Source organism: Nannobrachium achirus (genome assembly GCF_963921795.1).
Source record: "Nannobrachium achirus genome assembly, chromosome: 15".
NCBI lineage: Eukaryota > Metazoa > Chordata > Actinopteri > Myctophiformes > Myctophidae > Nannobrachium > Nannobrachium achirus.
The window spans coordinates 17,763,242-17,776,725 of NC_137822.1; the positions used below are offsets into that span (position 1 = coordinate 17,763,242).

Below are 13,484 nucleotides of genomic sequence, written 5' to 3' on the forward strand. Positions count from 1 at the left end.
ATATAATGAATGGAGCAAGCAACACCCAAACCGCTTCTCTATCAGCTCATGAACCCAAAGGTTGGTCAGTGTGCCCTAGCAGATCAGATAAGACCATGTTTACCTCTTATTACCAACTGAGTGTCAGTATTTAGACATCATCCCATGCAGGGCAGGGAGTGTTGATCTGACCGGTGTTACTGTCTGAGTGCGAGGGGCACATTTGAGTGAGTGCAAGTCGCCCTGCTCCTGACCAACGCTGTTTGGATTGTGCCTGGCTGCTGCTCCAAGTTAATGGCTCCACATTCTTCTGTAGGGTTTAAAGTTAAGCATAAACGCTTTAGAGAGCACCTTGTCGAACGACTGTATTATACACATTATGTGCATTATTGAGGAAAAATATCCTTATTTTACATTATCTTCCATTTAGAATTAATTCATGGTTTATTGCATAACTAAATGTTTCACTAGGCTTTCTGTAAATGGAAATGTGTTATTGTATTGCAGTTAAATACTAAAGCAAATACTAGAAAGCCAAATATTGATTTATTTTACCTTAATAACGAGAGCAAATAGAGGCAGTTCCAGCAGATTAGGGAGCGAAAGAAAGCGACAGCAACAAATTGAACTCTACAACAGTGACAGTATTTTCAACACACAGCACATATTCCTTTCAATGAAAAACCCAGAGCGCTCATTATCACGGGCAGTTAGTAGTGGAAGGACAAAGTGTACGTAATACCTTCATAATAGTATGACAGCCTAGTGGCAGGTTCCAGACTGTGAAAAAAACATTTAACACAATGACAGTGCATTGTTAGTTGTGGATTCTTGAATCCTACGGGCTAATTATTTCTGCTCTAGTCTAATGTGTGATCTGTCTGTAAAAGTATGGAACAAATAAAATAATAATTGAAATTATGATTATAATTTAATAATAAGTAATTAATGGTAAAATGTATTAGTGTAATATGTATTCAGTCTGACTAGAAGCTGGGACAAAACATATGAACACAATGATAAAAGTGAATGAGCAAAGTAGACAGAGGGTGTGATATTAAAAGTAGAAGCATGGCCTGGGCCAGAGGGTAGTGGTCCAGGCACCCAGGCTGATAATCTAGCCCTTGCATCGTTGTAGGTTCGAGTCCCAATCCTGACAACCTTTGCTGCGTGTCACCCCTATCAATAGGGGTGACACCTATCAATAAAGGCAGAAAAAGCCCCCAAAAAGTAGAAGCATAGATTTGACGTCTCTGGGATTTTAGGCAGTCATTGTATTTATTGGATGTATTTTAAGCATTTGCATGAATTGTATGGAAAGCCCTGCTTAACACTGTTGTAATACCTTTTACAGGAGCTAATCTCAATGGAAATGAGTCTCATTGTTATCAGTGGCAGGCCTTGAGCGTGGTTATTGTGTAGGGCAGAGAGGCTCTGGGATGTTTGGATGTTCTGCATTTCAACCTTTGTGCCTTTGTATTTTCAGAGAGGGAGAACATAAGAGAGAATATAGTTCTCTCTTATATGGCGCTCTGATACCAATTATGCAAACTAATAGAGAATTTAACCAGGCTGGCTCTTATCATCCTAATCCGAGAGTAATAGAATCTATTAAAAATGTATGAGAGGGTGGGGGTAGCTGGTGTGGGCGAGTGTGTTCAGATGAACCCAACATCTCCAGCGCCGCTGCCTGCTGTCTAGATCTGTCTGTCAGACTCTCACAACGTGCCCTGTCTCCAGTATTACTTTATAGTACACCTTAAATAACACATAAAATGCAATTTGCAATTGTATGCCATTATGTTATTGTAAAATTACTCCCTTTTAGCCCCACAAAGACATTAAATGCTTTGTGTTTCACTATTGCTCAATATGCTAAATACGGTATTTCTTTGTAAAGCCAGCCTGTGCTGCACTTTCCTTCCTATGTTATACAGTTATTTTCTGTCCACGCTGCCAGGCAAAAAAGTGGATTGGTGAGAAAAAATGTTAGCATAGCACTCATACTAATCCAACTCGTAAAGGATGCTGAAAGCTTCCTTCGTTATCATCTAACGTGTGTGCGTGCGTGCGTGTGTGGGGCATGTATCTTTTGTCTGTGCATTTTTGTATTTATTGAAAGGAATGGTCTTCACAGCAATGCACCTCCAGAATCAATCTTTATTGTCACATAACAGTCACAGGTTTACAGACGACGTCTCAGTCAAGAGACCTTCATCGGATCTGATCAATACATTAAGACATTACAGATGAATGAAGGTGTTCCTGTAGCAGGGCCGGACTGGGACATAAATTTGGCCCTGGCATCTTGGCCCAAGGCAGCGGCGCGTTGCGGGCTTGTATGCTGTTAAATGTTTGGGTGGGACTCCTGGGCCACAGTAGCCTGTGATTGGGCTACTAGGCCAGTATTCAGATGATAGACAAGCCAGTAGGCCAATCATTTTCTTTATCTTTTTTTGGCCCACAGGCCCACAGACCCACTTACATAGTCGGCCCACCGGGCATATGTCAGGTATGCCAGATGCCCAGTCCACCCCTGTCCTGTAGTGTACTTTTGTGCCTGAATTTTCATACAGACAATCCGTGAACAGCACCATATGAAACTGGGGCTCGATAAAACCACATTGTTGACATGCTTGCACAGGTGATCAAAATGGGACTTTGTCAACAAGCAGGTAAAATTTTAAAGGAAAATGCTTTTTGGAATATGGGGAAATGTGGCTTTGTTTCGAGTGGCACAGAGGTAAGATTTCTGTCCACTCCCTGTGGAGACTAGGATTTGAATCCTTCACAGTGTCAGCTCCAGTGAACACAATTGGGGTGTTCATGGGTGGGAAGCCAGTTGGGGAAGTCATTCTCTGTTGCTAGCGTATCCTACAGGTTGGTGGGGGTCCCTGTTCAGCAGGGAGCGGAACTGGGAAGTATAGTGTGTTCCTCTGCATGCATTATGCCCTCCCTGCCTTTGAAACTCCTCATTGTCAGGTTAAGAAGCGGCTGGTGACTTAATGTATATTGGAAGAGACGTGGTGTCTACCCTTTCCCCAAGACCAGTAGGGGAAGGGTATAAATGGGCAAAACAAATGATTTAAAAAAAAAAGAAAAAGGGATTTTAGGAGAATGGCACTTGTATGGAACTTTTCTAGTGGAGGAATATAGCTTTGCACCAGGACCCAAACGAAAATGTGCCAAACCGTTTCAAACACTGTTTGGGTCTCCTGGGCTGCTCCAGCTCACACCCATGAGGCTGTTTAGTGGTAGAAGAAAGATTGTTGAAGGTCAGGCCCATGAGGAATTTGGGGCTTTAAGGAGGGTGTCACGCTTGCTTTACACATTTTTATGCCCCACTTTGATATGTTTACCACTATCTAAATATGTCTTTGCTGCATTTTGGGAGGAGGAAGAAAGTGTGCTGCACAAACCGAGTATTAGTGCATATGGGCAGCTTTATTTTCCTCAGAAATGTGAGTCAATTTCAGCTTAGATTGTCAGCCAAGGAAAGGGGACAAGACGTGAGCGTGATTATAGAAGATATGTGTGTGTGTGTGTGTGTGTGTGTGTGTGTGTGTGTGTGTGTGTGTGTGTGTGTGTATTCCCTTTTACCTGAAGACATTTGTTTTGTATTTCAAAGAGATATATATGGTTGTTTATGTCTTATCAAAAGTGTCAATGGTATTCTCTGAAGGTCCTCAGGGGAAGCCATCTGGTTTCTATTAGACTTAAAGAGGAAGGATCGGTTCTCTGCCTATTTGAACCATCACAACCATCATCTAGTCTCTTCATCACTTCCCTTGTTGCTCCTGCAGTGACCTTGTTTTATCTTCTCGTGCTTAGCCCTGTCCTGAGCCCAAGGATGACAATGGGTTATAAAATGAGACATTTTACTTTTCGTGCCATTTTCCCAGAGACCCCAGAGTCTATCACTGATGGAAAGAGCCAATTTGTCTGCCAGAGCGTCATTATCAGAAAACCTTGGGAGACAAAAGATGGACTGCATAGTGCAGGGTCCTTATCTCTCTGGCAGACCCTCAGTGAACCACATCATGTTTGATAACACTGCTTATCAGCCACTCTGATGTCACCCCAAACTGGCGAGGATTGAATGTCCTTGCAGCTTAAACTTTGTCCTATTTTCCTATTATCCGTGACTGTGGAAACCTTGCAGACATTAGCTTATAGGAAATGGAAATTAAAGCTTCATAACAGTCACAGAAAAGTGCTGAAAGAGCTGAACAAATGGAGATTGTATCCAATCAGGAGCTTTTTGAAGAGTGGAAGACAATTGTTGGCAGTGCAACAAAATGAGATACAATGCAACATGGCTTAACAGTTGGCACATTTTTGCGTTAGTAGCCTTATTTTAGTTTGAATTGAGCTATGCTTGTGGCTGCCAGAGAATATTATCGTATTAGCATTGCAGAAATATGGTCTGTACTGTAGTTACTTCTCATAAGCTGAATTGAGATATCAGTTTGCCAATTACAGTGGAAGAGACGGAATATGCTAAAGTCCCATACATCAAGGAATATAAGGCATGGCGCTTGCTTTTGTTGTGAAACACATTTTCTGGAGGGCTGGATAAATGGCATCACAGAGATCTTAGCCCTGATAATGTTATTCTACTGTCTCACATTACTTTGATCTCGGGTCCCTTTGCCTTAAATTTTGTCAGGATAGGTAACTGTAAGCCCAAAGCCTAATTTATACTTTGTTGCATGTCTCGTTCACCGAAAATCACATATTTTCAAGCTATTTTCAAGCTACTAGTCACACTGTCATGCGACTAGTAGCCTATAAATTAGGCATACGTTTTCACAAAACATCTTTAGATGAAACTTTGTTACACGTTTCTTATTTTCACTTTTATGGTTTCAGTGAAAACGTCTTTTTGTTTAAAACAGTGGCTTCTCTTTGTGAATTCTAATGTCCCCCTCCTTGATGTATTTCCATATAGGAACAAATTAGAGGGTAATGGAAGGTATTCTGACTCTCGTCTCATTTTTTGCCAGTAAAGTACTGAAGGCTTTTCCCCGCAGATACCTTTCCACTTTACTCTGTTCTTTCTTTGCCTTTTCTGCTCATCCCTCTTTTGACAAATTGTGTCGTAGTGGAAGGGTTGTTGTGAAATTGGTTGGAATTGGTTTCAGAAGTCTGACCTTACCAAGGCTTTTAGGTTTCCATGTGTGTGTGATCAGATGAGAAAAGCCATGCTGAGCAGTTTGAAGTGAGCTGTCACTATGGGGCGGAAGGAAAGCCTGATTTATATTATATTTGGTTGCGCACTAGTGTTGTGAACTGAAAGTATCCGATCTACAAGCTCACGTGAGCTTGTAGATCGGCTATTTTCTCAGGCTCAGGAGATGAGGAAGTGATAGGAGTGGGAATCTCTTTAGGCACCTGAATAAAAAAAAAAAGCAACCACTCCTTTATTCTTTTGACATGGAGGTATTCATGTTTCTGCTGCTAGTTTCTGAGCACTATCCTGTGGTTGACTAACTTAAGCTGCCCTCTGGACCTTGAGGGAGAAAAGAAAACATTAAGCCAGTAGAAACAGACAAAAAAATGAATGAGAGATGCAAAGGCAGTCTGACAGCTGTGTGCTGGAGGCTCCTATTAGCTTACCACAACAGAATGAAAGTAGTTTGTTTCAATGCAAGTGTATGAACTGCTCCCTCAATAAGAGCTAGAGCAAATCTTTTGATAGCATGTTAGATAGGGCTTTGGCCGTAATATTTTGCATAGTTTGCAGTTAGCAGCTGTCTATCTACGAGGTGCATCAATCAGGTGCAGTATGCCTGGTTTGAGATGGCCTCAGGTAGTTCTTTACGTTTGCCATGCTAGCACATAGACTTGCTGACTCTATCAAATGATCAAAGGGGGTGTTGTAGATGCACTTATCTATGACAGGTTCAGATAATACCCAGCTCTCTATTTAGAATGATAGTCTCTCTCAGCACTGCTGAGAGGAGCCCGCAGCTCTGTCAGACATAGCCACTCATTACCTCTGACAATACTTAACTCTGCAAATAGCACAACCCATTTTAGAGAACCTGCCACTTTTGGCTTTCACTGCTGATCAATACAGCTATCAATTCATACAGCAATTTAAGAAGCCCAGCGCTGCAGGCTAGGGAGAGATTGAAGGGCACAGCCTTACTGTAGGCTACAGAAGGCCTTGTAAATGATCTGTGTAACAGCAGCTGACAGAACAAGGTTGAAAACGGGAAAGTGCCATCATAACAACTAAGCACATGGAGGAAATGGAAACTCTATTAAATGATATTACTTACTATGTGTAGCAGCTCACAGGGGGGGGGGGGGGGGGTCCTGCATTTTTATAAAGTAAGCACCCGAAGTGGGTGCTTTGTTCTATGTAAGCAGTTTAATAACTACTTAAAGCTTAAGCCCTATACTTAATTGTATAATGAATAGTGAAAATAGCTGATCTACAAGCTCACAATGCTTTCTTTATGTGGTTAAGTAAAGGAGAGATCTTTTCAATATCATTATCAATAGTTGCTTATAATTTAATGCAACTGTGAATGAACAGAGTTGCAATAACACTTTTTATTTTATTTTATTTTTTTCAAATCAACGCAATCAATTTTTATCCTCAGCATTCTGGTAGTTGCCGTAAATAGTCTCTCAAGCCTAGCCTAGCACAGCCAGACAATCCACCCATGTTAAAACAAGGTGGGGATGTATACTGCAGTTAGTTAGCTGCATTAGTATATAGTCTGGCCAAGCCAGGCTATCTCAAGCCAGCTCTTCCACAATCGTCAAAACATACAGAGCCTGTACTTCCACCTCCTAAAAGTCCCACAAAGGAATCTGTCATCTATTTGTCATTTCCATTCACAAAAATCCTTTTTCAAATATCTTGAATATTTTGAATTTCCATTTCTGATAAGCAGCAAGGCAGCTAGGCTTCGATTAATTTGGCTTCCAGTAGGACTTGTTTGACTGCAAAGGCGAAATGGAAGTGGGGGAGGCGGGACACGCACTATATTTCCTACGCCTTTTGCCTCCGATGTACAGACTGTAAGGTGGAAGCGTCTGAAAATGGTGTGAGCCAACAGGTCTGTCTCGGGAGACTAGACTGAAAGTAACAGTTTCTTTCCTTTAACCCAGCAGGTTCCCCAAAGCTGTCAGCAGCTAGAGCCTCAGTGAGCCACTATGCTGGCATGCATCCAGAGACAACAGAACCTGGCGTCCCAGCATCTGCTCTGCACCCCCAAAATCCTGGATGTCCCACCTCTACCACTGTCGCTTTCTGTACCAACACCACAGCCCTGTGCTCACAAAGGTGAGGCCATATCAGAACCTAGACAAGACTGTCTGCCTGCAGTGAATTATATTGCTGTTTTAGTCCTACAGTATATACTTTGCCGTGTGATGAATAGCAAAAAGAACTATCTACAAGCTCATAATGTATCACAGGGCGATGTGTTGAGCTTGTAGATTGTGTATTTTCAAATTGCTTGCGGTATATCTTCACCTTTAATGATACTGTATGTCCAAAATAGGGATGCCAGAGTGAACTTAAAAGTGATTAAGAAGTGACAACACAGAAAACAACCAACAACACAGTATACCCTGTTAAAACTATTGTTATAACGGCATTAGGCATTTTCTAGTCTAGTCAGTGCCAAATACAAATGGAACACAGACTTAAGTATACGCAATAGATTCCAAGAAAGATTTCAAATCCGTATGTGCTTTTAAACACATTAAAACACAATGACATTTTTTGACCAAAAGTGAAACAAAATGGAGGGCAGTAATGTCAAGTACCGTTACTGTATAGCGTGAATCATATGGTGCTTTCGGAAATGCAGACTGAGCGCACTGGTGTGCCCTCTTGTCGTTTGTTTATTCGGTGCGCTCAGTGTTTTGTTGTTCGAAAATCAAGTACGATGGGCCCCCGGTGTGCTCAGTGCGCACACTGACCGACCCTACTCAGAAGGGTGTCACTGCAGTGTTTTGATTGGTTGATTTTCACTAGTGTCTCGAGCGCTTCGCTGCGGTGGACAATGGCATAGGAAATGATAGCAAAATGCACCATTTGCGGCTTTATTGTTACACACACTTCAACGTGTAAACCAACAGCAGGTAGGCCAATGTTATAAATTAAATTACCTTTCAATAGCAACATTACGTTAACAACTGTTGCTTTCCTTCAGAGTTCAGACTGAAAAAGCGCACCGCTGCACCTTAACTGGTCGTTCGTAAATAAATAAGCCACACTAAGTGCATTATACAACGTCATCGCCCAGTGAACTCACTAAACTGAGCACACACCCGGTGCGCATTTCTGAACGCACCCATAGTCAGTGGGCTAAACATGCCAGGTATGGTCCTTTAAGAGGGCCACTCATCTCTGTGTTCTTGCAGTACAGAGGTATACAGTAAAATACTCTGTGTTTATTTATCCATTTGTATACAAATGTACAGGATTTTACAGAGACACACAAACAGGGAAAGTGGTGTGTTTAGCAGCTAAACTTTAGCTCGACCTGGATTATGACTGTTGTAGAAAACCCTGGGCTGGCCTTTCTCTTAAGTTCTATTATGAATTTAGGTGAGCCTGATCATTGTTAGTTGTCTCAGCATCTTTAATTTGATTAGGACTGCATTGATTAAATATGGACAGAGCATGCACATTTGACTTTGTTCTGTATAGGTTATTTTAATGATGGTGGTTGCAGCTAATAGATGCTACCTTACATCATGACTTATTCAGTAAGTATACTACAGTACACCCTTTTTCCCTTGAGTACCTTTTAGCAACATATACACACATAATGTCACAGTGTGGTTAATCACCAGGCTGAAGGCAAAGGGGAAGATTATGTCTTCACCCCTGCCCGTCTGTGCCAGTTTTCTTGTGCACGTTGCAAGTACCTTTTTTCCGCCACATACTGTGTACACAAAAAATTGTGTTCATAGCAAAGTTCTCAAATGCAACCATAAAATGTATTCTTTTATTTTATCTAAATAGACCATGTACCATCTTTCTAACAGCAGGATAAAATATGATACAGAAAACTTCAGTGCAGACAATATTACAGCATGCTGTTATATCTTAACCGTTGCCAGCTGCCAGTTGGATGGATCATTCAGTTGACAAGTGTAGAATTTGTTGCCAACCAAGAGTACAGTCATACAAATGATCGATTGTTTCCAGGATTTGTACCATTGTGTTCAATTTTACACTGGCAAGTACACAGACTTTCTCTAAGGGTCTTTTTTGCTTTCATTACCATAAATCTATGAATTGTTATATAAAAACAGAAGCCTTTGTCATAATTAATATTTATGAACCAAATTTGAATAGGTATCAATGAGATGTCCATCTTTTCCACAATAGAAAAGATAGCAATTGATAGCATTCATTTGGGTAAATGGCTTGCATTGCATCCACTACATACAGTATAGCTTACATTTTAAAATAGCAATTGCATGCTGCTATAAAAATTCCAGTTACAAGTCAAAAGAAAATATGATTGCTTAAATGGATCAATAACTGTAAGAATGACTATCTGCAAAATGGCAATTGCAAACATTTCTTTGGTTGGTGATACTGTTTGCATATCCTGAGGAAACCCACATATCACCCATGATGTGCTAGCGTACTAATATGAGCTTTCTGTGCTAACGTTGATAATGTTGCCTATATGGAGCTGGGCCTTCACTGTATGCATGTCGCAGTGTGAGTTGAGCTGTGTGCTTTTCTGTATGCATTTAGCAGCATGTGATCGGTCTACTTTTGTGGGGACAGAGATAAAGAGATAGGCTACATACAGAGAGACAGAGACACAGGCAAAGGCTACTCTGTCGGCTAGGGCCCTTCGGTGTTCTTATTTCTGGTTTCCTTTTGGAAATGTTTTGGTAGCGATTTCAAGATTTTTATGTGATTTTCAGCAGGGACAAGCTCTGAGCTCCATCAAATATCTTTTGACACGTTTGAGCCAAGGAACAGCTTGACACGAAAGATTGCCATGATCAGTTCAACTGGCATTGTTTTGTTCATCTTACTGGCTTTATTCATTGTTTCAATTGCTACCTGAATAACTTGTTTATGTCAATGTAAAGTGCATGTACATTCACATTCACATTATTGAGGTGATAGATGGACATTTTGACGATTATTATCAGTGTTTAAAACAGTACAAGGATATTTACATGTCTTTCTTGTTTTGTGTCTTGCCAGTGTTTTCTCACAGACATAGGCCTAAAACTCCAGAGTGCCAGTGAAAAACGGATTGAGAAATATGTTTAGGAACATTGTATATCAACCTCTCTGAACACCCTGTCCTCCATGAAAAAGAACCTTTCTGTTCAATTGCACCGAAATGTAAGACCGCAATGTGCACATATTGATGATTCATGTTTATGAATCATCTGGACATTGCAATTTATAATGTGATAATTCATTATTAGTTAAGCCTTCTGTATATTAGATCCTTAAACGTTTTAGCTGCAGAACATAGGTTCTGTGTGATCAAGCATGTTGCGGAAATATCTTCAAATGAAGGGGAACCAATGATAGAGGCAAATCATATTTAGCGTAATTATTTATCATTCACCCTTCAATAATCAATATATACTTCTGTTGGGTGTTTGAACACATGTGTATGTATGACTATAATATACTGTATACTCTAGCCTATTTAGAAACTATTTAGGTCAACATTCCCTAAATTATGTGTATGTGTACATGTATGGTTATATTGTGATGCCAGGCTATTATGCCATAACACGGGGGATGTTGTTCCAATTTATTCACCCAACACAAGCCATTTTGAGTTAACCTTCATCATGTACTTTTCCTTGGGCATGCAACTTGATACGTCTTAACAGTATGACATATTTTTGCGGACCTGAATGGTAAGAATAGATTAAAAGATCATAATACCTAAAAGATCATAATACCTAAGCTAGTATAACACTTTAGCATAACGTCATCTTGGCATTTTATGGTTAATAGTGACAGGAAGATAAATAACCAACATCTTGCCTATATCCTCATCTGTGCTCACATTTCAGAGGTTGACTTTCCTACCTCCATTACCCCCATCTCTTCATTTCTATCCTGGGGGGGGAAATGCCTTTGTCTCTTCATTTTATTAAATATTAATTGGGAATCAGTGGAGCACTTGTCTACTAAACGTTGGAACAGAGGGTCCTAGTTTGCCTTAGGCAGAACCAGGAGCGCTTTTCTCATCCTGTTTACCTGCAGGGCCCATTCTCCCCTGAGCATCCTATGCAGCCACTGTGTGTTAAAGTTAAACAGCACCCCTTTGCCTCCAGCACCCCCCTGCACCCTGACAATTCAAACATTGCCAGATGGAATGAAAAAGTACTGCCGATCTACAAACTCGCAAAACACGTCACACAACATGTTGAGAGCTTGTACTGTAGATCTGCTATTTTTACAGAATGTTCACCTATTATATCATGACATGCCCAGAATATGGAGGGACGCTAGGGTTCAAGTGCTTATGGCAAATTTATAGTTCACCGCATTGGTTGTGGCGCATGAGGAAGAAATAACAGGAATTCATTTGTGCAAACGTAGCCTTAGCACTACTACTGTATATCTCTCTGCTTGAGTGTGGCGACTGGGAATGGTTTCTTCCCACGCTACTGGCCTGTGCTTCCGCCAGGCTTTCATTTGAGACAAGCACTTTCCCCGAGCTGAGTAAAGGTCCACATAAACAAACAAGGAGTGACACCGGCGTAAAGACGTATCTGCCTGAATCTCCTCCAACACACATATCTAAATGCTCAATCCTGGGGCTACTCAGCTCTGCGAACCCAACACCCCCTTCGTGAAAAGATTACTGAGATGGAGAGAGGGAAGGATAGAAAAAGGGTTGAATGAGAGAGTGTGTGTGTGTGTGTGTGTGTGTGTGTGTGTGTATGTGTGTGTGTGTGTGTGTGTGTGTGTGTGTGTGTGTGCGTGTGTGCGTGTGCGCGCGTGCGTGCGTGTTTGAGTGTGTTCACGGAAGGGGCGGAAGGGGTGAATGAAGTGCTTAGTGTGAGTAAGTGTTCTGGTGTTATAGTACATCCTGTATGTCTTTTCTCTGTTCCAACATCCCTCTATCTCTCTAATGGCTACCCTGGATTGCCAGGTTGAGCAGTTACCCCACTGAACTGAAAAGGACTCTCATAGATGTTTAGGCAAGTAGCCTAGCACTCGAGGTCTCTCTCTCTCTCTCTCTCTCTCTCTCACAACTCTTCTCTTTCTCTCCGTCTCTTTCTGCCCCACCACCACCCTCCCCGGGCTCTTTTTTTGTTTCCCATAGAGGCTCTAGTTGGCAGGCCCCGGCTAACCCAGGACATTAATATTAACGCCTCTTTATGTGGCTACATTAATATGAAGAAAAAGTGCTAGTACTGCATCTTAATGGCGATACTCTGTTAGGGCACAGGCATCTGCAGGGTGGGGACTGCACAAAATGTTTGACTATGGAGACCAAATAATGCTCGGAACACTGTCTGGGTCAGGATTTCACATATAGAGATGAAAACTGTGCTGATATGGCAAGGAATGGTACAAACTAAATGAACACCACCACTTTCACTGGTAGTCTGAATTGAAGTCAATAAATGTCCATGTTCTGCCCGACCAGCATGGTCCCTAACAACTGTACGAAGGTGGGGTCAATTAGTTACATTGTTCTAATGAGTGGGCTTATCGAGGACTAATGTGTTCATAGAAACAGTTGTCATGGGAACACTAGAGACTTTGCTTTTAACGTATTGAGTGCCATATCTCTTATTGTGAAGGTGAGCCACACAAAACAATAAAACATTAGGAATATTCCTGTGGTAAATAAGAGTATATAACAGGTGTGAACAACACCTGCATAATTTATATTTTATTGTATGATGGTGTCATGCGCAGAAAAATACAAACTCACAAGCCACTGTGATGCAACTATAGCCTATGCCAGGGTTCCCCAATTATTTTTCCCCAAGGGCCGAATTATGTCTAGGGTACCAAGCCGAGGGCCACAACATTGCAGGGGGCGACGGTGGCGTTCCCACTACTCCAGCGACAGTTTTCGTCGTTGTCGGGTGAAAATCTTGTATGTCCAAAACCGTTCGTTTTGAATTTATCATTTTAAAAATGATTTAAACTAGTGAAAACAGACGATCTACAAGCACACAACGCCTCGCGGTGCGTGGCGTTGTGTGCTTGTAGATCTGCTGTTTTCACTACTTTTGTGCGACGGACTTGTATGATTTGCGAAAGAACGTACAAATTTGGAGATACGAGATTTCCACCCGACAACGACGATATAATAGTGTTGTTGCTGCTCTTATACCACCATTATTACTGAGGTTGGTGTGGGCCAGACAGTAGCCCCCCGCGGGCCATTTCCGCCTATTGGGGAACCCTGGCCTATGCGATTATACTGTACAGTAGATAGTAGATACCGTATGTGCTGAACTACCTGGCTGGCTTAGGTGGTTTCACCAGTGTAGAATGTCAGTCA

General features: G+C 41.5%; 1 protein-coding gene across 1 annotated transcript in view; it reads left to right on the plus strand.

Moving 5' to 3' along the window:
• LOC308299474 (protein FAM222A-like) overlaps positions 1-13,484 on the plus strand; it is a 28,545-nt gene that overhangs the window by 4,229 nt on the left and 10,832 nt on the right. The window contains exon 2 of the mRNA XM_080743255.1: positions 7,108-7,282. Within this exon, the coding sequence (XP_080599381.1) occupies positions 7,153-7,282 (130 nt within the window). The 5' untranslated portion in view covers positions 7,108-7,152. The remainder of the gene's footprint in view (positions 1-7,107; positions 7,283-13,484) is intronic.